Raw genomic sequence first — 24816 nt, forward strand, 5'->3', positions numbered from 1 at the left:
TTATTAATTTATTAAGTAGAATTGACTTGCAGGGGCTATGGTAAATTTGGGAAGTAAGAATAAATTCTTATGTCCATTTTAATTAAAGACATCCACCTTGGGAATCAGACTTATGTTTTCCCTTTTACTCCCACATTTACCTGTTTACAAGCTGGTGATTCATGCTCAGAATAAAAGACATCAATTTAAAACAAAACATATAATTAAAGGAAGTAGGAGTGTCCTTCGTTTCAGTAAAGAAGACCCAGCACCGCAGAGAAAATGACACTGCCTCATAGAATAATGTGAAGCAATCCTGCGGTGTGGGAAATATCGCAACGTTAAGCCAGAGGAACAGGTATTGCATTATACGATTCAAACAGTCAACTGTTCATGAATGTTCAAACCTCAGACTTTGAAAAGAGGAAGAATTCAAAAATCGGCCTATGAAGCATCCTTTCTTTCTTTCTTTCTTTCTTTCTTTCTTTCTTTCTTTCTTTCTTTCTTTCTTTCTTTCTTTCTTCAAAAGTTTTAAACTTCAGTAGCAAATGTACACTAACGGATTTGTACACTTCAAATATTTCTGTCTTTATGCAGCAGTCTTTGGTGAATTACATTTGTTAATAGGGACATTTAATTGTGGAGCTGGTCTTGGACAAAGAATTCTGGATCCAGATCTGGATCTGAATGTTGTGGCTTGAGCCTACATCTCTATAGATCCAAACATCTCTACAGAATGCAAATATTGGTAAGTTGCAGTGAGCCAGGGCTTGCTCTTACGGCTATTTACACTCCCATTCTGTGTCTTCATCCTCCTAAAGAATTTTTGTTCTGGAAAGCTGCTCTATGTAGGTATTGAGATATAGACATTCCTATTAAATGGAGCGGAGCTCTGGTTCTTTCTCCAAGAAGAAATTGAGAGTAGCAGCACTTTTTATTAAGGCTGATCCAAAATTTTCTGTCAAAACATTTTGACAATTGAGTTATTGACAACATGACATTTTTTGCAGAAAGTGTCTGCTTTTCTAGAATATTTTTGTTGTTGAGGGCGGCCTGAATTTTGTTCTGTTTTGTTTTTGTTCAAAGCATTTCATTTTCTCAAAAAAAAAATAATGAATTTTTCCATGGAAAAATTTCCCAATTTCCAACCGGCTCTATTTCTAATGCAATAAAACACAAATTCTTACTGCTTTGCTTGAACAAGAAGAAAGATGCAAACAGTGAAAGAGTGAACCAAAATTAATGTAAAAGGAAAAAGGCAAAGAGAACAGCCTAGTCAGATCTGTTTTACAGAGATCAATCTTGCAGCTTTCCCATCATGTCTTGGATTTTGCTCCCCGATTCACAACTCCCCTGTAGCATCACAGTAGCAACCTGTTTCCCAATATGCTCTTTTCCCAGGCTCAGACCTATGGCAAAGCATTGCAGAAGCTCTCCCACTTGGAGACTTGCTCTGTCCTCTTTTTCAGTGGTTCCAGGATCTCCAATTCTGCACCCACCTCTTTCTACAGTCCAGAAAGAGTTGGTGTCAGCTTTGGGCAGAGGACATTGGTATAATGCCAACAGATCAAAGAGTGAAGTGTTCATAAGAAGATCTGCCTCCTGAAATTATACTATTAACTGCTCTCTAGTCAGGCTGCATTTGGATAAAAACTGCAAATACTTCCCACTGCAAATTGTTAGCATGTTGTTTAATTATTTGTATTGCAGTTAATCACGAGAGATCTCAGCGAGGTCAGGACTCCATTGTGCTTGGCACTGTACAGACATATAGTCAGAGACGGGTTCAGTCGCAAAAAGTTGCAATATCAAAGACAAGACATAATTTCAAACAAACAGGAGGAGAGAGAGGAGAAGGAGGGGCAGGAATAAATTCTTACCACAATTTGGAGATGTAATAAGCCGATCAGTAGCAGTAACATTAACTTGCCACCTGCCTAAACATTATCAGCGGGGTGGGTTTTGTAGGCAGCATGACAGAGGTGAGTTAAGGGGGCATTTGAAGGAAGAGAAGGTGATGGCTGTATGGATTCTATAGGTGAGTTTTTTCTATGCATATTGTGCAGCATGGGAGAAAGTGCAAAGGTGCTTCTGAAAAAACCTGGTGGATGGGAGGTAGGTAGGTAGGTAAGCTTTTCTGGTAAGGCTAGCTGGAGGATCATTGTAACAAAGGCTGCTACACACTGAACTAAAATGTAAGTGTATCTTTATCGTATTTGGATACAGTGCACCATGTTCACTCTGTTTTGTCCCCGACTCTAGCCCTTGCTCCCTCCACATGCACACGGGTCCTTAGTTATGTACACATACCTCTCCACTAACATTGCTTTAAATCACACACCTACAGTGGAATGTTTTGCACTTATAACCTGCCACATTACAAACATAGCATGTGTCTAACTTCCTGCTTCAGGGGCTGGTCAATACCTGAAGCTGAGGGGGTTGGATCCCATTCCCACTTACCCTCCCTCGATCCTTATCCTAATCTTCATATACAAATCTACAAATTATTATTATTGGTCATAAATTAAATTATTATTATTATTGGGCATAACATTCCCTTCCCCTTTCAAAACCCAGCTACAATATTTATCTTTGTAGTCTCCTGCAGCAGTGAGTTTCACAGTCTGACTGCACACTGAAGTTGGCCTCATTCAACTCTCTCATTATAGAGCATGGATCAGTGATTGGTTGCCAACCCCTTCTCTCCCTTGTGAACTGGTGACGCTTAAGTATTCTTTAGCCCCCCCCTCCCCCGCTTATTTTCTGCTAACCTCTGACCTGGCACACCCAGCCTCTGCAGTGTTAGATTGCTCAATCACAGCGTTATCTGTCTGCATGTTGCTCTTTGCCCTACAGTGTACTGAAGAAATGATACCTGGACTCTATAGCCTGTGGGACAACATGACCAAAATACCTTCTTTTACCAGATGGCTCTGAAAAATTTCCAGTGAAACTCCAGGGTCAAATCAGCTGCTCTCTGGCCTCTGTGGAATCAAAAAAGAGAGAGCACAAAGGCACAGATGGAAGGGGCCAGCTACCAACGATGGGTCAAATCATTCAGTCTTCACTCCTGCTATATCACAGGCAAAGCTTCTGTTGATGTCTATGGGAGTGTCAGGTGCTCAGCACCTCTCAGGATGTAGCCCAATGGCAATTTTTCTTCAATGAGGACTGCAGGATTTGACCTGATTGTTTATGTTTTATTACTGAAAGAGATTTAATTGCTTGCCAAAGACAATCCTCGAGAAGTCCCAGCTCAATATTATTTTAGAGGTTATGATCTTGACAGTTATACCCATCTGATGTCACTCCGGCTCAGGCAATTGTCATCTTTCCTTTGGTCTCCTAAACTGGCGAATTTCTCATAGATCCTGGAAAATGAAGACAGTGTGATATTGACACTCCTCTCTGTTTTATGCCAGTTCTGAAATGATCCAATCAGATGAAATGGGAAGCTGATATCAATGGGAAACCACTATAAATATCACTTCCTGGTATCAGTGGACTCTGGCAGTGATTTATTTGGGAAATTCCTATAGCAGGAAAGCCACGCAAAGGCCTTGAAGTTCCTGATCCAGGTAGATAGTACATCACTATTGATGCTGGAAGTAATAACACAAAGCATGAAAAATTATATAGAGCGTGGCAGAGGGAGAGGAAAAGGGAGGGGAATCCATTCCTTGGCTGGAAAGTCACAGAACATTAATAGTTGGAGATTTTACCCAGTTTTCCAATTACAAACAAATAGCTAAGCTGTGGGTGAAGCTGGTGTGCTATCCTCTGGCCTTTGCAATTCATTTTTTTTCACCTGAAAATCGAGGGCCAGGTTCTCAACAGCTGTTGGCTTCTGCTGAATGCAGCAGAGAGGGTGGGCTGTCAGGGAGCTAGTTATGACTATTTGATTCTCTGTCCCAGCAGGTTAGAGCAGCCTTCAGACTGTTCTAACTGGTGTCAGCTGGCAACTGTTGCTTATGGACTATACACCAACTGGAGCTAGCCAGAGCATATTGTGCTCCAGCCGACCCTTTCCTGGACATGACCTTCCCCATCCCCAATACACCCCCTGCACTGGGCTTTGAGGAGGGAAGTGTAAGAGCTGCCTATACTGGTTCTACACCCTCTGGAGCCTCCCCCATGCTTGGGATATCCCCAGCTAGGGAGTTGGGGGCTCTCTCTGCTCTCTTTGTGCCACACAGACTGAGAGGCCCACAGAGATGGTACAAATGAGTGGAATGAGCCAGAGAAAGTGGCCTCTAAGTTCTAGCACTTGCACGTCTTGACCAGCGAACAACTATGCCTGCCATCATGTTCACCTTCACATCACAATAACCATGAAAAGCCAGCAATGAACCTCATTCTGACTGAAGTCTGATGAAATTCTCTTACACTTCCAGTACTCACCTCTCAGCACAGGCGCATAAGGAAGAGAAAAGTGACCATATATAGCTGGTGCCATCCTACTGAATGATACGATACCATGATGATTGGGTGGTTTATAAAGCTAGATAGATCAGATAGTCCTTTTTAGATCCTTTGTAATCTCTTTGGGGTAGGGACATTCTCAGTGTTGTGCCTTACGCAGAGCTGAGCACATTGTCGGTGCTTTCACGGTTGATGATAATAGACTGCTACAGAGGGCTAGATAAAGTACTTTAAAAGGATGCTGTCAAGGCATTCTACAACATGTTTAAAATCCAGTTGTGTTGGCATTGTTTATAATAAATAATTCACACACACAGAGGCTAGAAGCTGAAATCTGGTTTTTTTTTTAACTGAATTTTTTACTCTTCACTTTATGTGCAAACTGGTTTGGTACTGATCAGGACTGACAGAATGGAGCTGTCATTTTTAAAGAGCCATATATAGATCTGAAATACATATAAAGAATTATATGGACTTTGACAACTGAGAGAAAAAGTAAGTTTTGGGCTAAAAAATTACAATTTGCTGCTGAAATTCATTCCCTCGTGAAAGTGGGTGCATCTTCAATTGAAGCCCAGAGAAGTTGCCTCTTACTTACTCCAAGACTGATTTTGTTCCCCACAGGTCTAGCATCCTTGGCAGAGCCTTATATATAGGTGTTTAGGGAGTATGACCATTCTTACTTACATCAGACACAGACTTCTATTCATAATTCCTGACGTCACTCAAGATATGTCCTTTTTACTGAAATGTATGCCTTTTATACCGTTGTATACATATAATGAGGGTTTTTTTTTTTTACCCAGAAGAGGTTGGTTTCCAGTTAATATGCGTGCTGTGATTGGGTGGAAGCTGAAAAATCTTCTTGGAGCAGAATCACATTAAGCACAAACAAAGTCATTGCATTGACTCCACACCTTTAGTTGATTCACCTTAACATTCCTCACTGTCCCTGAGTAAACAAGCCCTTAGTGAATTTCAGGGTTCAGGGAGTTGGTTTTTTTCACTGCTGCGTGTGCTTTTAAAGTGCAGTGGCTGAGCTCATACTGCCACCTAATGACTAGCTGCAGAAAGAACATTTATGACTAAATTTTTCAAAAGGGCTAAGGCCCTGTCTCCATTTGGACTCATGAAATATGTGTGTGAATATTGGTGCTAGCAAAATGAATCACGGATGTACATTCTGTAGACACAAAATGTGCCTTCAAAAAGGATGGCGGGATTTTCTGAAAATGCAGTCCTTATTTAGTACTTCAAAGTGCAGTACACACTTTAACTCATTGACTTTATATAGCTAATTTTCCTAGAAATCTTGTGGATGGTAAATAAACCCAACAGCTACTTCGCCTGACATACCCCTTAAGGCAAATTAAATCCGAATATCACATGCTGTGTGGGTTGCTTTATTAAAACGGGACATTTTGAATCTATTCAAAAGAAGAAACTCCATGGGCATGAGTTGAAGGAGCTTTTATTTTATCTGTATTTATCTGTATTTTAGCCTGTGTGCCATTACTCTTCAGAGCAACATTCATGTTTTGAGCTAGGGTACCAGAATTTTGTCCAAATAATAGCAGCTTGTCAGGAGCCCAAGGGCCATGCCTCCTCTTTAAAATGGTTGTGTGTCCTACATAGACTACAGATACCAGCATTTGGTTCTTCACCTTGAACCAAATGGAAGGCTGAGATTATGAAGGTGGAAGATGGATGCCAGGCACTGCACTGTCCACCAGCTGCACAGTCTACCACATTCATGAAGTGAGCATGCCACTTGGCAAACTTATGAAAAGCCAAAGGGTGAAATCCTGGCCCCATTGAAACCTGTTTTTCCATTGTTGTCAATAGAATCAGAACTGCACCCAAAATCATTGCCCTGGAGAACATCCGTTCGGATTCAATCAGGCCAGCCTTGCCCCTGGGATCATCAGATATATTTGTGTCAAGTGAATGCAAAGTGGGTGTTAAATCTGCCAGATCAGAATGGCAGAAGTTTCAAGCACTTTGCCCAGTGGTAAATGACACACAGTGCAAGGCAATGGAGCATCAGGCCTGTATCCGTAGGGGGGAATCTACATGGGAGGGCTTCACAAAAGAAGCGAGTTTTAAGGAGGGATGTGAAGGCAGAGTGGGAGGGCATTTGGGGCCTGGGTAGTGGGAGGCTATTGCAAGCTTAGCAGCTAGGGTGAGACAATGATTACAGGAAGATATATATAATCAAAGCTAGGAGAATATCTCAGAGGCGTTTCCATAACAAATATTTTCTCCATTTGACTCCCTGTTGGTGTTTGTTTTACAGGACTGCTCGAGCAAATCAGCTTAATGGTGGGAATGTTTGTGGAAAGAGTGAATTTGAAGTGACTGACCATTATAGAATATTTTGGGGAAATGGATTTCAAACTTGTCATCGTGAGTATTTGTGCCCGAAATTCTAAGAGTTCTTCTTCATGTATGTATCAGTGTGGATCCCGCTGCAGGTTTGCATGCACCTCAGGCACGCAAAATTGGATTCCTTGGAAGACCAGTGTCCGTTGGGGCCACACCTGCACTCTTTGCCTCCTCAAGGGCATAAATGGCAGAGTGGCGGCAACATTCCCTCAGGTCCCTCTTACTGCCGGTGGCAGCAAGGTGGAACCTGGTGACTGCCTGGTTTACTTACTAGTCCTTAGGTTTAGCTAATTTTCTTCAGACCCTTCATAAAATCACAAGAACTTTTCTGATTCTCTGCCATATGATCACTGTGAATGATCGTCAACCCATCAGGACTATTTATAGTCAGGCCCCCCTGTACAGGGCTTCTCAACATGGGCAGATTTGAAACCTGCAAGCTTCAAGCTCTGCCCATCCCGTGATGAGCTGGTTGCATTGAAAGATGGACACAGCAGGAACCTCTTCTGTTTAGGAAAGTCCCACGTACTGAGCAGACGCTCTGTGTACTTTCATTTTCCACAAGAAGGTGTATGTTGTGGGATATGCAGCTGAAGCTTTATCTCCTGGAGTAATCTTTGAAGGGCTCCTCAGACCCTGAGGCAATGAACTCCAGGGTCCAGACAGCAGACAAGCCAGCTTTATTCAGTACGCCATCTAGCAGGCAAGTGACTCTGAAGTGCTGACCCACCAAGGAAGGTGGAATGGAAACTCCCTAACAAGGGGTACAGCCTATTGAAATTCCCTGATACCAGGGATAAGAACTATGAATCTGGGAGTCAGCTCAAAGGCCCCATGTGAGGTTGACAGAGTACTGTTTATAAGACATGTGGTTTACTTTGGAAGGTGTGGGGACTATATATGACCCAGCACCAAACTTCGACCCTGACAGTGATGGAGTGCACATGTCTGGGGCTGCTGAGCCACTTGTCAGCAGGCACATGCATGACGTTGCTTGCCGGACTTCATCTGAGGCCCTTGCAATTGTGGCTGAAGTCTGTGTACTTCCTGTCAAAGTGTCCCCTGGCCAAAAGAGTCAGGCTTCTGCCTCAGGTCCTACAACGCCTCTGAAACTGGGTCTCTGGGCTCTAGCACTCCTGTTTCCCACACCATGAGCTCTGCCTGGCAAGTCCAACTGAAGAGGACACCTGGTCAGAGACTTTTACACTTTGCAGGGACCAGTGCACCTCAGTGAGTTTTTGCAGTGACACTTGGCAGCTGTTTCAAAACACAGTAGGTTTAATTAGTCCACTGGAATGCAGCATCAGAAAGTCCTTCCATTGAGAGGCAAAGGTTAAAACACAGTGCATATTGGACAAGCCAGAACTTCCTTGAGCCATGCTGCTATCAAGAAAACATCTTGGTTTCCTCTCTCGGTCTCTGTCCCTTTGTCTCCCAGTCCTAGGTGAGCCCACATGTCTGCCCAAGGGCCAGCTCTTATCCTAGCCTCCTGTTACCTCTTGGTCCATTGTTCTCCTCCATGTTGAGTTCACATGTTCTGTCTGCCAGAATTTCTTACGGATAAGTGTCAATTGTTCAGTCGGTTCTGGAACCTTCATTCACCTGGGTTGATTTCAGCCAGACCTTTAACAACTTGTTCATACCACAACAGACAGGTATGTGACACAAACACCTCATGTCAACTGATCTGCCCCAAGAGCAGCTTTTTAACCCTTTACACTCTGTGCATAGCAATGCAATACACAGAGGGAAATCGAGGCATGTATAGGAATCATAAAACTATTACCAAAATTCCCCATTTGTCACAAGGTTTGATATAGTAAACATAGAGACTTCAAGAGCCCTAATTAATTCCAAAACCAGAGATAATGATTACCTAAAAATCCATCTATTACTTGTATTTGGTGGGTCTTTGTCCATTTCCCAGTGCAAATCACATCACAAAACCCAACATTACAACTGGTACTTGTCACCAGTCACAGAGGCCATTGGGCCAAGTATTGAATGGGCCATGGAGACTAAACTCCCCTTTCACCACTAGAGGCTATTCCAGTGGTTCTCAGACTTTTGTACTGGTGACCCCTTTCACACAGCAAGCCTCTGAATGTGACCCCCCTTATAAATTAAAAACACTTTTAAAATATTTAACCCTATTATAAATGCTGGAGGCAAAGCGGAGCATGGGGTGGAGGCTGACAGCTCGTGACCCCCCACATTATAACCTTGTGACCCCCCTGAGGGGTCATGACCCCAGTTTGAGAACCACTGGGCTATTCCTTGGGTCAGGTTTGAGGTGAATTGCTGGGGCAGTGTGTGTGGGAAGTGGGCACTGTTAACACCTGTTCTGTACTCATCTTGTGGATAAATAGAGGACTTTGGTCTCCGGGCTATCAATCACCACCTTCCTCCAGCACTGAAATGGAGGCTTTTCTATTATAAACCAAACAAGGGCCTAATCCTGCTGTCATTTAAGTTAATAGCAACTCACCCCTTGGCTCTAGTGGGAACCTCTGGGATCAGTCCCAAACAAAAACCAAGTCAGAACTCTGTCCCTAAGTATAATTCATCAGATATCATTATGAAACATGCAAAAACAAAAAAAAAGTCTTTTAGGGAGGGGGCCTTGTATTATTAAGAAGTTAAAGGTGCCTTCAACTTAAAATAATGTAATTCTCAACACTGGGATCCAGCAATGAAAAACTGAAGTAAGTCTTGTTGTGGGGCCCAATCGTGCAAGGTGCTAAGTATCCATGGGGAAAGCTGAGGGTCCTTAGCTTCCGCTGATTCACTGTGTTGCAGGATTGAACAGCCACCACAACCTGGGTGAGAATCTGTATAAGATGCAACCTGAACAAAACACACTTGAGAATCTGAATTTATTTCTAACACATACAACACTTTTCCTGTTTAGAATGAGCTTTACAGCGCATCAGATCAGTCCTTGAGAACTCATATTCATGTGCTAGGTAACCACCAAGTATGTGTGAATCAATCTTTGGACTGTCATAGACCAAGTGTGCCACAAGATGGAGCTGCAGTGGATATTGTCACTGGTAATAATGAGGGTGGTACAGCTGTGCACGAAGCTCTGGTTTTGAGCGTAAGAGGTGATTTTTGTCTTTGGCTGTGAGGTTGTTCCCCCTTAGAAGATCTGGCCCCAGAGCCGTACCTAAGCATTTTAGCACCCGGGGCAAGCAGTTGTATCTGCGCCCCTTAGAGGTGATGCATAGTGGGGACACGTGCCCACCCCCAGATTTCTGCCTATTTATCAGAGGTTTTCAAACTGTGGGGCTCACCACCTGCCAGGAGCCGGCAGATCAGAAGCTAGTGGGAGCTTCCGGGCCCTGTGGTTCTCCGTGCTGTGGGAGCCAGGGCGCTGGCTGGCTGCCTGGCAGCCCTCCCTGCCCTGCTCCCCAAGCCGGCTGCCTTTGCACAGCCGGGCGCTTGTAGTGTAGTAAAGTGCTCTCGGTAGTAATGGGCTACTTGCGGTGTACTGAGCATGCTCAGGTTTCAGAGGTGCAGCCGTGTTAGTCTGTACCTGCAAAAAGAACAGGAGGACTTGTGGCACCTTAGAGACTAACCAATTTAATGGTCTCTAAGGTGCCACAAGTGCTCCTGTTCTTTTTGAGCATGCTCAGTTCATCTGCTGAAGCCACTGCCCTTCACCCTGCCCTTATTAGCCGTAGGATTCTGTGGACTGCTTTTGACAGAGGTTAAGAAGTGGCAAAGGGGGCGAATCGGAGCAGGGTGGGTGGCCAGGGTCTGAGCAGGGGGTGGAAATTTACTGGTCAGGGGGGTCAAGCAGCTGGAGGCAGGATTAGGAGAGGGGCTAAAGGGCAAAATCAGGAATGAGGGGGGGAGGAGGCAGAGTTAAGCCCAGGAGTCAGGCGCTGGCAGAGGGCAAAACCCGGCACAGGCAGGGGCACAGTGGTTAACAGTTACCTCAGTGGGACTGAGACACCAGTGTTTGCAAAAATGGTGGGGGGCAAAGGGGCTTTTTTTATTTCCCCTCTCACAGACAGCACCTCTCAGCATCGGCTTCCCAGGGCTGGGTTCTTAAAGGCACAGGCATCCCAATGCCTAGTCAATGCAACTCCTCTTGGTCTGGGTCTGATCTAACCTACTGAGGCTATGTCTACACTACAAAGTTAAAAGCGCTGCTGCAGGTGCCAGTCCTCCTGGTAATCCACCTCGACCAGGGAATTAGCTCTGAGCACTGGGAGCTGAGCCTGTCCACACTAGCGCTTTAAAGCACTCAACCTTGCTGCGCTCGTGGGGGTGTGTGTGTGATTTTTCATACCCCTGAGCCAGCAAGTTAGAGCGCTTTAACTTGCCAGTGTAGATAATCCCTGAGACTTAATTCAGTGACACATTTTACATATATCCCCTCAGAAACAAAGAATCCCTTATCACTGTATCTGAATGCACAGAGTCTCCTAGCAGTTTCCCAAGTTGTCTTATGTGCTACTGGGATTCCCTGAATTTTTAAATTTAATTTTTTCTTCTCATTTTAGAGCTGACTGAATTTCTGGCCTAGTGTCAAAACTTTGTTTTGAGTCAATCCACCAATGGGGGTTGCATTTTTGCAACTGTTATTTTGCTTCTCAGTCTAGCCCTTCGTGTTTTTCCACATGCCATTGTGTACAACTTGATTCTCAAATATTCAATAAAGGCAGTATACTATCTCCTATAATGTCTTTCTCCCTGGAAAAAAGTCTGTTCTAATTTTTGCAGAAAATTAGAACTGCCATCGTGGGTCAGACCAATAGTCCGCCTAATGTAGTATCCTGTCTTGTGACAGTGTCTTGTGACAGTGGCCAGGTGCTTCTAAGGGAATGATGAGACCAGGCAATGACTCAGTGAACCATCCCATTGTCCACTCCCAGCATCTGGCACTCAAAGGATTATTTAGGGACATGCAGAGCATGGGCCTGCATCCCTGATTATCTTGGCTAATCCAAGATATGTCAGCATAGAGTCACTATGGTTACTATGTCTACCCAACCTTCTAAACCCACCTTGCCTCAGTGGCTACTGCCAGTCATCATCTAGCCCCCACTCACTGGGGCAGACTGCAGTCTGTCATGGCCACTCATCATTGGCAAGGGGTTAGGACCTGCTGCCTTTGCCTATCCCCGGGCTGCCCTCTGCAGCCCCAGTACTTTTTCATAGGCCTTCATCAAGGCCTGCAGCCTGGGGGTTTACCAGGCTGGAGCTCTCCAGCTCCCCTTGTGCTTCCCTAGCATTGCTCCACTTCAGGTACTGTGCTCCCCTTCCCACTCCAGGGCTAGAGTGAGACTTCTCCAGCTTCTGGCCCACAGCCCTCTTATCAGGGCCAGTTGGGCCCTAATTGAGCTGGCCACAGCTGTGGCTGCTTCCCCCAGCCAGCCTAGCTTGGCTACTTTTAACCCCCTGCTTATCAGAGTGGGGAAGCCGCCTCACTACAGGCACAGACACAACTTTTTTTGTATAGTGATGTGCCCCGTGAGGGTTAATGTGTATACATTAGGTATGTTAGCAACAAGAAGAAAGTCAAGGAAAGTGTGGGCCCCTTACTGAATGAGGGAGGCGACCTAGTGACAGAGGATGTGGAAAAAGCTAATGTACTCAATGCTTTTTTTGCCTCTGTCTTCACAAACAAGGTCAGCTCCCAGACTGCTGCACTGGGAAGCACAGTATGGGGAGGAGGTGACCAGCCCTCTGTGGAGAAAGAAGTGATTTGGGACTATTTAGAAAAGCTGGACAAGCACAAGTCCCTGGGGCTGGATGCGCTGTGTCCGAGGGAGCTAAAGGAGTTGGCGGATGTGATTGCAGAGCCATTGGCCATTATCTTTGAAAACTCATGGTAATCGGGGGAGGTCCCGAATGACTGGAAAAAGGCTAATGTAGTGCCCATCCTTAAAAAAGGGAAGAAGGAGAATCCAGGGAACTACATGCCAGTGAGCTTCACCTCAGTCCCTGGAAAAATCATGGAGCGGGTCTTCAAGGAATCAAATCTGAAGCACTTAGAGGAGAGGAAAGTGATCAGGAACAGTCAGCATGGATTCACCAAGGGCAAGTCATGCCTGACTATCCTAATTGCTTTCTATGACAAGATAACTGGCTCTGTGGATGAAGGGAAAGCAGTGGACATGTTATTCCTTGACTTTAGCAGAACTTTTGATACGGTCTCCCACATTATTCTTGCCAGCAAGTTAAAGACGTATGGGCTGGATGAATGGACTGTAAGGTGGATAGAAAGCTGGCTAGATCGTCGGGCTCAACGGGTAGTGATGAATGGCTCCATGTCTAGTTGGCAGCCGGTATCAAGTGGAGTGCCCCAAGGGTCGGTCTTGCAGACGGTTTTGTTCAATATCTTCATTAATGATCTGGAGGATGGCATGAACTGCACCCTCAGCAAGTTTGCAGATGACACTAAACTGGGAGGAGAGGTAGATATGCTGGAGGGTAGGGATAGGATACAGAGGGACCTAGACAAATTAGAGGATTGGGCCAAAAGAAATCTGATGAGGTTCAACAAAGACAAGTGCAGAGTCCTGCACTTAGGATGAAAGAATCCCATGCACTGCTACAGACTAGGGACCAAATGGCTAGGCAGCAGTTCTGCAGAAAAAGACCTAGGGGTTACAGTGGATGAGAAGCTGATATGAGTCAACAGTGTGCCCTTGTTGCCAAGAAGGCTAACGGCATTTGGGCTGTATAAGTCAGGGCATTGCCAGCAGACCGAGGGACGTGATCATTCCCCACTATTTGACATTGGTGAGGCCTCATCTGGAGTACTGTGTCCAGTTTTAGGCCCCACACTACAACAAGAATGTGGAAAAATTGGAAAGAGTCCAGCGGAGGGCAACAAAAATGATTAGGGGGCTGGAGCTCATGACTTATGAGGAGAGGCTGAGGGAACTGGGATTGTTTAGTCTGCAGAAGAGAAGAATGAGGGGGGATTTGATAGCTGCTTTCAACTACCTGAAAAGGGGTTTCAAAGAGGATGGATCTAGACTGTTCTCAGTGGTAGCAGATGACAGAACAAGGAGTAATGGTCTCAAGTTGCAGTGCGGAAGGTTTAGGTTGGATAATAGGAAAATCTTTTTCCCTAGGAGGGTGGTGAAGCACTGGAATGGGTTACCTAGGGAGGTGGTGGAATCTCCTTCCTTAGTGGTTTTTAAGGTCAGGCTTGACAAAGCCCTGGCTGGGATGATTTAGTTGGGGATTGGTCCTACTTTGAGCAGGGGTTGGACTAGATGACCTCCTGAGGTCCCTTCCAACCCTGATATTCTACAATTCAATTAGATTCCAGGGCCTTGTACCATCCAGAAACATATGCAGCAGCGACAGGTCCTACTTTGCTAAAAAAGGACATCTGATGTAGCTAATTGCTACAGATAGCAGTCTCACATACCTCCAGTGTGAGAAACTGCTATCTGCAGAAATAATTAGCTTCATCAGATTGCAGTGTTACAGGTCGCACATTCCTGCAGATTGCACTTTGTACTCTGTGTGTGTGTGTGTGAAAATGCTATCTGTAGGACCGGGCTACCTGCAGCAGTGACAGGTCCTACTTTGCTAAAAAAGGATATCTGATGTAGCTAATTCAAGCAGCCTCACATGTAAAACCAAACTGATAGCTTTCTTTAACAGTGTAACAAGCCTTGTGGAGGGGGGGGGAAGTGGTTGACATGATCTTTCTTGCCTTTAGTAAGGCTTTTGATACTGTCTCCCATGACCTTCTCATAAACAAACTATGGAAATGCAACCTAGATGGAGCTAAAATAAGATGGGTGCAAAACTAGTTGGAAAACAGTTCCGAGAGTAGTTATCAGTGATTCACAGGCTGAAAGGGCTGAGTCAGGCTGGAAGGGCATAACGAGTGGGGTTCTCCAGGGATCAGTTCTGGATACGTTTCTATTCAAAATCTTAATTAATGATTGAGATAATGGCATAGAGAGTACAATTATAAAGTTTGAGAATGATAACAAGCTGCACGCATACAAAATGGGAAATGACTTCCTAGGAAGGAGTACTGCGGAAAGGGATCTGGGGGTCATAGTGGACCACAAGCTGAATACGAGTACCGTGGAAAGGGATCTCGGGGTCCTAGTGGACCACAAGCTGAATATGAGTGAACAATGTAATGCTGCTGCAAAAAATCAGATCACTCTGGGATGTCCGCTCTACTCTTCACTGATTAGGCCTCAACAGGAGTATTATGTCCAGTGCTGGGCACCACATTTCAGGAAAGATGTGGACAAATTGGAGAGAGTCCAGAGAAGAAAAAAAATTGAGGCCTAGACAACATGACCTATGAGGGAAGTAGCATCTTTTTACAAAAGCTGTTTCTTACAGTCTACACATTTAAATAACTGCTACAGATAGCAGATTTCTACACGTAGCAATTTCACATACACTACAGTGCAAGAAACTGCTACCCGTAGGCATTTGCTACATCAGGTAGCCGTCTACTACAATAGCAGTTTCTTACAATCCATTGTGTATCAGTAACTGCTACCAGTAGCACATTCCTATGCGGAGCAGTTTAATACACTACACTGGCCAGCGACATTCCCTAGATCCAGCCCCTGCCCATGGAGCCTGGCTGCCATAAGATACTTCCCGAGGTGTGCCCTGCAGTACTCATCCCCCTTGGGCACGTGCCTCTCAGCTCCCCGGCCATCTGGTCACAGCCTGGAGACCCACCATTGCAGCTGTGTAGCTCTCCCCACACCCCCTGTGTGCAGAGCAGAACCGCCCCTTGCTCCTCTTGGCTGCCCTGCCCCAGCTCCATGGCTTCCGGGCTCTTGGTCACACAACCCGAACTCTGAGCTTGGCCATGTGAGCCCAGTGCCCAGCCCAGGCACTGGAGGCAGTTGGCTGCTGGCAGGGTAGACTTGCTCCCGTCAGCTCCGGAAACCAAAGCTGTGAGAACAGAGCAACTCCTAGGGTTGCCATATTTCAAGTTCCCAAATAGAGGATACTGCCGGGGAGATGGGGAGGAGGAGCCAGAGAGGCACTTGAGGGGTTTCAGAGGGGTGTCTGTGTACTGGGGGGGTTATTTGGGGCATAGGTGCCGACTCCATGGGTGCTCCGGGCCTGGAGCACCCACGGGGAAAAATTGGTGGGTGCTCTGCACCCACCGGCAGCTCCCCAACCCGCTCCCACACCCCAGCTCACCTCCGCCTCTGCTCCGCCTCCTCCCCTGAGCGCGCTGCTGCGTCCTGCTTCTCCCCACTCCCTCCCAGCACTTGCGCCATAAAACAGCTGTTTTGAGGCGCAAGCGCTAGGAGGGAGGGGGAGGAGGAGGAATGCAGCATGCTTGGGAAGAGGCGGGGCCTGGGTGGGGATTTGGGGAGGGGTCCAATAGGGACAGGGAGGGGGCAGAGTTGGGGCGGGGCAGGGGGCGGGCATGAGCACCCACCAGCGCCAAGGGAAGTTGGCACCTGTGATTTGGGGAGTGCTGGAGAGGATATTTGGATGGCACCTGAGGGTGTAACTGCAGCAGGGATACCGACTGGAGGTGGGCTGCCAGTGCTGGGAAGGATGGGCCGGCTTAACAGGGGAGCCCCAGCTGCTGCTGCAGAGGGGACACTGCATGTGGCCCCTCCCATTCCCCATCCCCTTCTCTTCCCCATCCCATCCCCCTTTGCCATGGTCTCCTGCCCCATCCCCCTTCCTCATTACCCTATCCCATCCCCCTTCCTGCCCCACTTCCTCTTTCCCCCATCTCATCCCCCTTCCCCCATGGCCCTGGCCCTGCCCTCCCAATGGGCACTCACCCTTGTATAGAAAACAGGATGCTTGCCATATAGCAGGGGTGGCCAAACTGTGGCTTGCGAGCCACATGTGGCTCCTTTACCATTAAAGTGTGGCTTGCAGAGCCCTGCCTGTCCTCCCCACCTACCAGACTGGGGCAGGGGAGCTCAGGACCTCTGCTTTGCAGCAGGGTGGTGCAGTAAGGGCTTCTGCTCAGCAGGGAGGGGGAGTCTCGGGGATTCAGCCCTGCGGGGTGCATCTGTGCAGGCTCAGGGCTTCAACAAGAGCGGGGCTGAAGGCCCAAGTCCTGTCAGGTGCACCCTGGGTCTCAAACTTCTAAAGATTGTCATATGCGGCTTAGTAGGGTCAGTAAGTTTGGCCAGCCCTGCCATATAGGGTACCCAGCAAACAGAGAAGGGGAAGACAATTGGCACCAGGAGACAGTGTCCAACTGCAAAAGTATTGGCAGGAGAAAAAGCAACTCTATACCACCCCCTCCACTGGCCTCTTTATGGGGAGTGAGGGGTGAGGCAATGCCACCCCTGCCCCAAACTATGCCCATTCCATGGACTCTGGCTTATGCTGCTGGGCCCAGTCCTGCGGGGGGGGGGGGGAAGGGGGGGCTGACGCCACTGGGCCCTATCCTGTGCTGCCCCATTTTTGCACCCCATACCACTCTGCACCATGGGCAGCTGCCCCTCTCACCCGTTACGGCCCTGTGCTGCCCCTCGCCTGTTAATACAGCTGGCAGAGGTTCTGCTCCAGCTGTGGTGCTCCTCCCCCATTAATATAGGTGGCAGAGGTGCTGCTCCATATACGAAAACCCTCCCCATTAATGCAGCTATGCAATGGTGCAGCTTCTCCAAATGTGCTCCTTTCACCCTGATAGTACAGCTGGCAGAGGGGCTGCTGCAGATGTGAACCGCCCCCTCCCCCCCCATTACGGCATCCGGGCAATGGCGCTTCTCCAGATGTGATATCCCCCCCCAGTTAATGCAGCGAGCAGAAGATGCGCTCCAGATGCGAAGGCCTCTGCTGTCTTGCCATTGGCTGAGGCATAGCAACCGCTGGTTTCCATTGGCCGAAAGGCGGTGCGGGAGCGGAGGTGATTGGACGAGCGGTGCCGGGGCGTAGCCGCCCGCTGCTCCCACCTCTCTGGCCGGCGACTCCGGGCAGGCAAGTAAGTGCGGCTGGCGCCGGCTAGTGTCGATGCTCGTGGTGTGAGCGCTCGCGCTGGGCGGTTCCCCCGGCCCTGGAGCCCTGTTGGCCGGGCCGCAGCCCGAAGGCGACGCGCTGCCTCAGGCCGGGGCGCGGGAGCCGCAGCAGCAGGCGGCGGCGGCGGCGGCGGCGGAGCGGAGAGGCGAGGCCGGGCCATGGCGAGCGGCGGGGCCGAGTGCGCCCGGCTCCAGGCGAACGGGGCGGGCACGGAGCTGGAGGCCGAGGCTGTCTGCGCGCAGGAGGAGTCGGAGGGCAGCAGCCGGCGCTGGGGAGCCCAGCACGTCGGGGCGCGGGAGCTGGCGGAGCTCTACTCCCCAGGTGCGCGGGGCGACCGGGCAGGGGCTCTGCCCCGCTGAGTAGGGGGCGCCGTGGGGTGGGGGAACGGGAGGGTATGGGGGGGCGGGGGAGTTGGGGAATGGGGGGGGGCTCTGCTCTGGGGGTTGTATAAGGGGACCGGGGGGTGGGGGGCTCTGCTCTGGGAGGTGTGGAGAAGGCAGTCCTGGGCTTCCCCAAGTGATGCCCAGGCAGGAAAACACCCTCCCCCGCGGGGCAAAGCTACAACTTCAAGCCTCCTCCCCTAGGCCAGGCAGATGTTGGAGGGAGCAGCCTCAGTTGTGCCTGCCCCCCACAGAGTTGAGTGGGGGTTTCTTTCCCCCTTGGATCAAGCAGGTCACTATGTATGAACCCTTTGTTCCCTGGGCTAGGGCATAAGCCCCCAGGCTGGTAGCATTCATCTGAAGGGACTTGTCTAAGGGCTCTGACTTCTCAGTTTGAGACCTGAGGAGGAAGCCCCATGGCCTTGATGCCTTTGTAGCCAGACAGGGAATTTTGCTTGACGTGAATCCCGTGGGGATGGGATATGGGAGGAGGGCCGGGCCTGGCCTGGACCCTCATGCTCTCTGTGGAGCGGCTGATGATTTGAGCTGAACTTAACATGTCAGGATTGAGGATTGTGTCTGAGTGGAGGGTGATGCTGAAACCAGGCTGCCACTTGTCAGTTTTCTTGTAATTCACACCGCAGGGCAGCGAAGTATGCTGCATAGGGGCCATGGCCATGTGGCATACAACTGGTCAAGTCAAACCACAGGTTAGGGCGTTTGGACCAGGAAGAGTCCAGTGACTGAGGTCCGTAACGGTTGTGGAATGGACAGTTGGGCGTGTGGGGCAGTAAGCGAGGTAGTCTGGGACCCATGGTGGGAGAACAGATGCTTGGGTAGAGAGGCGGTCTGAGGAAAGTGCAGTGACAGCAACAGGGCCCTTTGAGGAGACCAAGAGGGAGACAGGCAGGAAGGAAAAGTTATTAGGAAGCTGGGTAATGATGAGGGTTTGGGAAGAAAAAGCAAGTGGAAGGGAGGCAACAGAAGACTGCAGAGTCAGGGTGAAATTGGGAGCCTGAGAGAGCCACTTTCCAAAGCTAAGTGAGCTTTAGGCTATTTCCTTACTGCCTGGAAAGGCAAAACATCGCCTTCCTTGGCTCCAGACAGCAAGGCCTGTGCATGCCAAGAGAGGTGCAGGGATGCAGCATGCGGCAAATCAGCTACCTGGCTTAGTTCTCTTCTGTCAGCCTTTTCCCTCTGCAGACCTGGGAGACCCATCTTTTTATTCTTCAGACTACTAGCACAACCCCCCAAACCCCTCAAGATCTAGACATGGAAGTTACTGTGAACTTCCCATATCAAAGGGCTTTTGTGTCATCTTTCTTGGGAACACTGTGAAACAGCAATGTCCCACACTTGGTATCTGTGTTCAGTGTGATGTGTGTCTTGTGAAGATATCTGGAATGAACTCATCTGAAGCAGAACTGCAATAATATACACTTAATGAGGCACTCCATGGTTTTTCTGTACTCTTTGGATGAATTTTAATTGTTTGAATTTATTATTTTTATCAGTAATATCCAGCACTCACATATCAATTTTCAAGCAGAGATTGCAAAGCACTTAAAAAAGATAGTTGGCTGTATCCCTATTTTACAGACAGGGAAAGTGAGGTATGGAGAAGTTAAATGACTTGCTGTCTAGGCCAAATAGTTGAGTCAGGCAGACTGGAATCCAGGTCCCCTGACTCCAGCCCAGTGTTCCAGCCCCGAGAGAGTGCAGCCTTCCCTTTTGCCTAGCAAGAGAAACTATTTCCCTTCCCTCGCCCCAGTCTTGTAGTTCAAGTCTTGTTTCTGAGCAAGGCAGTACCAACAGAAATATTCATGGCATTGGCATGTACTAGTGATATAGTGCTTTGAGATTGGGGCGGGAGGGTTAATTTTTTTCATACCCGTTTTCAAACTTTGCTGCATGTCATTTTTTTTAGCTCTAACCATCAATGTGCAATCATGCAGTGGAAATAGCTGCAGAAACTCATGCTAATATCCCTTTCTATGAGTGGAAAAATATATTCTTTCTTTGGAATAAAGGGTAGAGAGTAATTTTTGATGCCTTTGTCATTTCCAACCGATTCCTCCTGAGATGAGAGCATAAATCTTCAGAAAGGAAAAAAAAAAAAAAAACATATTTCAGCACTTCGTGAAACTGTGCCTATTATTGCTGTTTCCAACAAAACAGCCATTAACGGCAGTTCAGCTAAAACAACTTAGCTCACAGATTGGAGGTGGTTAAGAAAAATAAGCTTCACACACAGGCAGAACATGAATATCAGTGAATGCATTTAAGTTGCTTAGCTTTTCAGTTTTCTGGATTGTCTATTTCAAGTGACATACCCACTTGAACTTGTTTCTGTACATTGGTCACACCACAGCTGTGCTGAAAGATCAGGTATCTGTCAGGTATTTGTCATACCATCAATCCAAGTATGCTAACCTAACCCCAGCAATGACTGCCTAGGCTTCAAACGAAGGTGGTCAATAATTTACCTTGCTGACTTTGTCATGATTTATAGCAGAAGAACTTCTTCCTTACCTCTCTAGTGGTCTGTTTACTCTCTGAAGTATGAGACTGCTACCTTTACCTTCAGCTACAGATAAAAACTAGGGAGCAGTGCTATTGTGGATTTTGTAGGGGGTTTTATACCAATAACTCACTAATGCTAGTAGGAATTAAATGTGTGAACCCTTTATGCACTGGTGGGAACACACTGCAAGTTCCATAAGTAAGCATATTCTGATACTTTAGGGGTCCAAATATGAAGCTAGAGTAATGACTTTGTGGGAGAATGACAGATAGTTCCCAGGTACATCGAGAATGTCTACATGGAGAAACTTACTGGCGTAACTATACTGTTATAACTTCACAAGTAGACATTTTTATTCTGGAATAAGAGTGCCTTTTTCCAATACAGTGTATGTCACTTTGGCTTATTTCCATAATCCTTTTTCAAAATGGTATTTTGTATTTTGTTGATCCTCTCTGTTTGGCAACTGTTAAAGTTCAAGTGTTCCAAAAATATCAGGTGATCAGTGCTGACTTGCACTCTTGCAGTTGATTGACCAGTCTGGCCAAGATTGGGGCCATATTCCTGGTTTCAGATGTCAATATTAGGAAAGTGGTCTCAGTATCCCTGATATGCAGAGTTACAGGGTTCTATTCACACCCCTGGGACATGCGTAGAAGTGCCTTGGTGTTTCCCACATTATCAACTAATTGCTCCTTGTGGACCTCTCAAGTTAGCTCTTCTAATCAGGGTGCCGCTTCTCCTTGCAGAATGTGGGTGTTAATTAACTTTAACTTTGGGTACCTTGGAGGCCTTTTTAGAGCAGCCTTCCATATTGTTGCCTTCTGCCTCTTTGAAAACCTGTTCTTTTGGTGTTCCTTTAATCACTTTTGCTCTTCTTACAAAGTCATCTGCTATCCCAGGATCCAGCTATGCAATTTAGATATGTCCAGCCTTCTCAGAACAAAATTCTGCATTGGTGAGATTAGAACATGTTTACCTCTTAAAATTCTTATTCCTATCCAATTCTATGTCTGACTTAATAAAGCAATGCTTTCTGGGCATGCCATGTTACTCAGCCTACTGGAGAATAACAAAATGCCCTGCTTAGACCCTTGATCACCATGATTTTCTTTCGCTCCTCCATATACAGCTCGGCAAGGTTTTCCCTAACACTTGGAAACAGGTATTCAACATATGTTAGCACTGATTGACTGTCTTCTACACTACAAAAAGTATCCCTTACTAGTGGTTGATATCTGAAACATTTGAACTGGTGCTGAACATGATTTAACTGTAAAAGTAGTTAATGGCTAACCATGTTCAGCACCTTTTCAGAAAAGAGTTAACTTCTGATAACTCGTACTTGACAATGCTTACAGTTAAACTGTGTTCAGCACCAGATCAGCTCTGTTGCTGCTGACACCTGTTGTCGTCAGTGAGAGAGAGAGTTGCTAGAGCAGATGAAATCTAAGAAGGGGGAGTGATTGGGACTTCTCACATCTGATAGAAAATTCGTGACCAGTAACCTCATCAACTGTTGTTCTTACTGGCCATTTTAAAAGATTGTAAATTCACTTTTTTATTTTGTCTGAGGAAGGAAAGGCATGTCAGTGTCTCGCTGTATTAAACTTAAGTATCTCTTGATTAGCTAGTAGTGGATGCTTTCTAGCTCTTGATTGCCCACAAATCAGAACCTTCCTAGAGTGTAAGTCTATCCTGAAACACATGCTTCCTCTTTGTAAAGGCAAGGAGTGAGCATTTGTTGAAATGTGAAGAACTGTAGCAAGATTCAACTGAAAAGACTGATTCTTAGACCGCACTTTCATGTGTCTTCACAAGTGTCTGAGTATCTTGTCACACCTATATGCCCTGTTATTTCATAGTACATTAGAACCTTAGAGTTATGAACATCTGGAGAGTGGAGGTTGTTCATAACTGAAATGTTCGTAACTCTGAACAAAACATTATGGTTGTTATTTCAAAAGTTTACAACTGAACGTTGACTTAATACAGCTTCGAAACTTTACTATGCAGAAGAAAAATTCTGCTTTCCCTTTGTTTTTTTTAGTAGTTTACATTTAACACAGTACTGTACTTTGCTTTTTTTTTTTTCCTGTCTCTGCTGCTGCTGCCTGATTGTGTACTTCCAGCCAGTGATGAGCTGCCAAAATCTTAACAACCGGTTCCCTCCTCACCCCACGAGGGGGTCGTTGCCCACCCCCACCCCCCGAGACTCCTGCCCCATCCACCCACCTCCCCTGTCTCCTGACTGCCCCCAGAACCGGCTTACCTGCTGTGGTGCGGGTGGCTGTCCTCGCAACCCCCTCCCCCTGCCGCCCCAGCTCACCCCCGCCTCCCTGGGCCTGAGTGCGAAGCCGCCGCCTGCTTCTCAGCCCGCCCTGGCTTCCCGTGCGAACAGCTGATTCGCGGGAAGCCGGGGGATGGGGGGGAGAAGCAGAGCGTGGCGGTGTGTTCAGGGGAGGAGGCGGAACGGAGGTGAGCTGGGGCCGGGGGCAGGGTGGGGAGCTGCCGGTGGGTGCTCTGCACCCACCAAATTTTCCCCTTGGATGCTCCAGGGCTGGAGCACCCATGGAGTCAGCACCCAAGGCGCCACTTTTGGCCAGTTAAATTTAGAAGCCCTTTTAGAACCGGTTGTCCCTCATGGAACAACCGGTTCTACAAGGGCTTCTAAATTTAACTGGTTCGTGCGAACCGGCTCCAGCTCACCACTGCTTCCAGCTCCAAATGAGGTGTTTGTAACTCTGAGGTTCTACTGTATACAAAGTTCTGCATGCAACTGGGAGTCAAGACTCCTGGGCTCTATTCCCAGCTCTGTCACAGACCCACCCTGGTTAAGCAATTTAACCTGTCTAACACTCTGAGGATTATCATACCTCACAGGCATTCACTAGTGGGGGGGGAAAAGTGTTCTTAATTTGAGATGGCTAACTTGAGGTAAAATCCTAAGGAAGATTAGGCAATTTGTCATTTTCACACAAGTTAGCAGGCTGAGTTAAAGGTTGTCAGGGAGAGTAGTCAGTATTGTTTTCACACAAGTTAGCAAGTAATATTAAACTCCCTTGTTTTAACTAACTCAAGGGTTTTTTTTTCCTAGTAAAGATAAGACCTTGAAGGTTTTGGGGGGTTAATGCCTAAAGAGCTTTGAGAGCCACATAAAGATGTTATGAAAGCAGCTCTGAGGGGACACAGGAATACCAGAGAACACATTTTCTTTTTCACTCATGTACTTGTTTGAATATGCTGAATGAAACATAAAAACATTTTTTTGTTCATTTCCCTAATACGATGGAAGCTTTTCATGATCAGTTTTAAAATAGCCTCTGTACCTGGATATGGGGGACAAAGGGTACTTCAGTCACTATATCTGAGACTCATAAGACTGAAAGGTAAGAAGCCTGCTGAAGGAAAATCAGTGCTTTGAGGTTGAACTTCACTCCTGCTGACAATAGTGAAAATGTGCCATTATCGGTGAAGTGGCATGCTGCTTCCTGTTGCTGCATAGAAAAGGTATGGCAGCTACAAAAGCAAGACCAAAGCTGCTGAAGGGCATGACAGTGAATACTGCAAGAAGGAAACTGAAATCTGTGCTAAAAGATGTTTTTTCTGTCCTTGATTTTTTTTTTTTTTTTTTAAATAATGGTGCATAGCAGAGGAGTGTCTCTGACATGAGACAAAATATACCGTTCCCACCACTAAATAAGTTTCTGCCTCATCATTTCTAAACAACATGAAAGAGGAGAAACTGAGCAAATCATACAGGCAATAGATTACTTTCGTACCTTGGCTTTTAATACTAAGTGTTTCAAATATTACTGTTAATGTGCCCTCTTTTATTCAACAGGGAAAAGACTGCAAGAATGGATCAGTGTCATCTTATGCTTCTGTCTGATCTCTTTCAACTTCTACAATCTCCTCTCCTACTTGAGCCTGGACCATACTCTCTCAGTTATTGTTGGGATAAGTAAGTAGAAGCTATTCACAAGATAGTAATTGAATTGTAATAACATAAGTGTTCATCTTTCCCTGGTTACCGAAATTCATTTTGTGAAGCTGGAAGTATATGCATGATCATAAGCATTTGTTCAGATGCTTGTCTCATAATTTGAGGAAATAGGTAATGAGTATCTGCAACTAAATACTCAGTGTAGGGTGCAACTT

General features: G+C 46.8%; 1 protein-coding gene across 1 annotated transcript in view; it reads left to right on the forward strand.

The window, feature by feature from the left end:
• Window positions 1-17724: 17724 nt before the first annotated feature.
• LOC102930562 (plasmanylethanolamine desaturase) overlaps window positions 17725-24816 on the forward strand; it is a 32942-nt gene continuing 25850 nt past the window's right edge. The window contains exons 1-2 of the mRNA XM_037915422.2: window positions 17725-18072; window positions 24500-24619. Of these exons, the coding sequence (XP_037771350.1) occupies window positions 17910-18072; window positions 24500-24619 (283 nt within the window). The 5' untranslated portion in view covers window positions 17725-17909. The remainder of the gene's footprint in view (window positions 18073-24499; window positions 24620-24816) is intronic.

Source organism: Chelonia mydas, chromosome 13 (assembly GCF_015237465.2).
Source record: "Chelonia mydas isolate rCheMyd1 chromosome 13, rCheMyd1.pri.v2, whole genome shotgun sequence".
Classification (NCBI taxonomy): Eukaryota; Metazoa; Chordata; order Testudines; family Cheloniidae; genus Chelonia; species Chelonia mydas.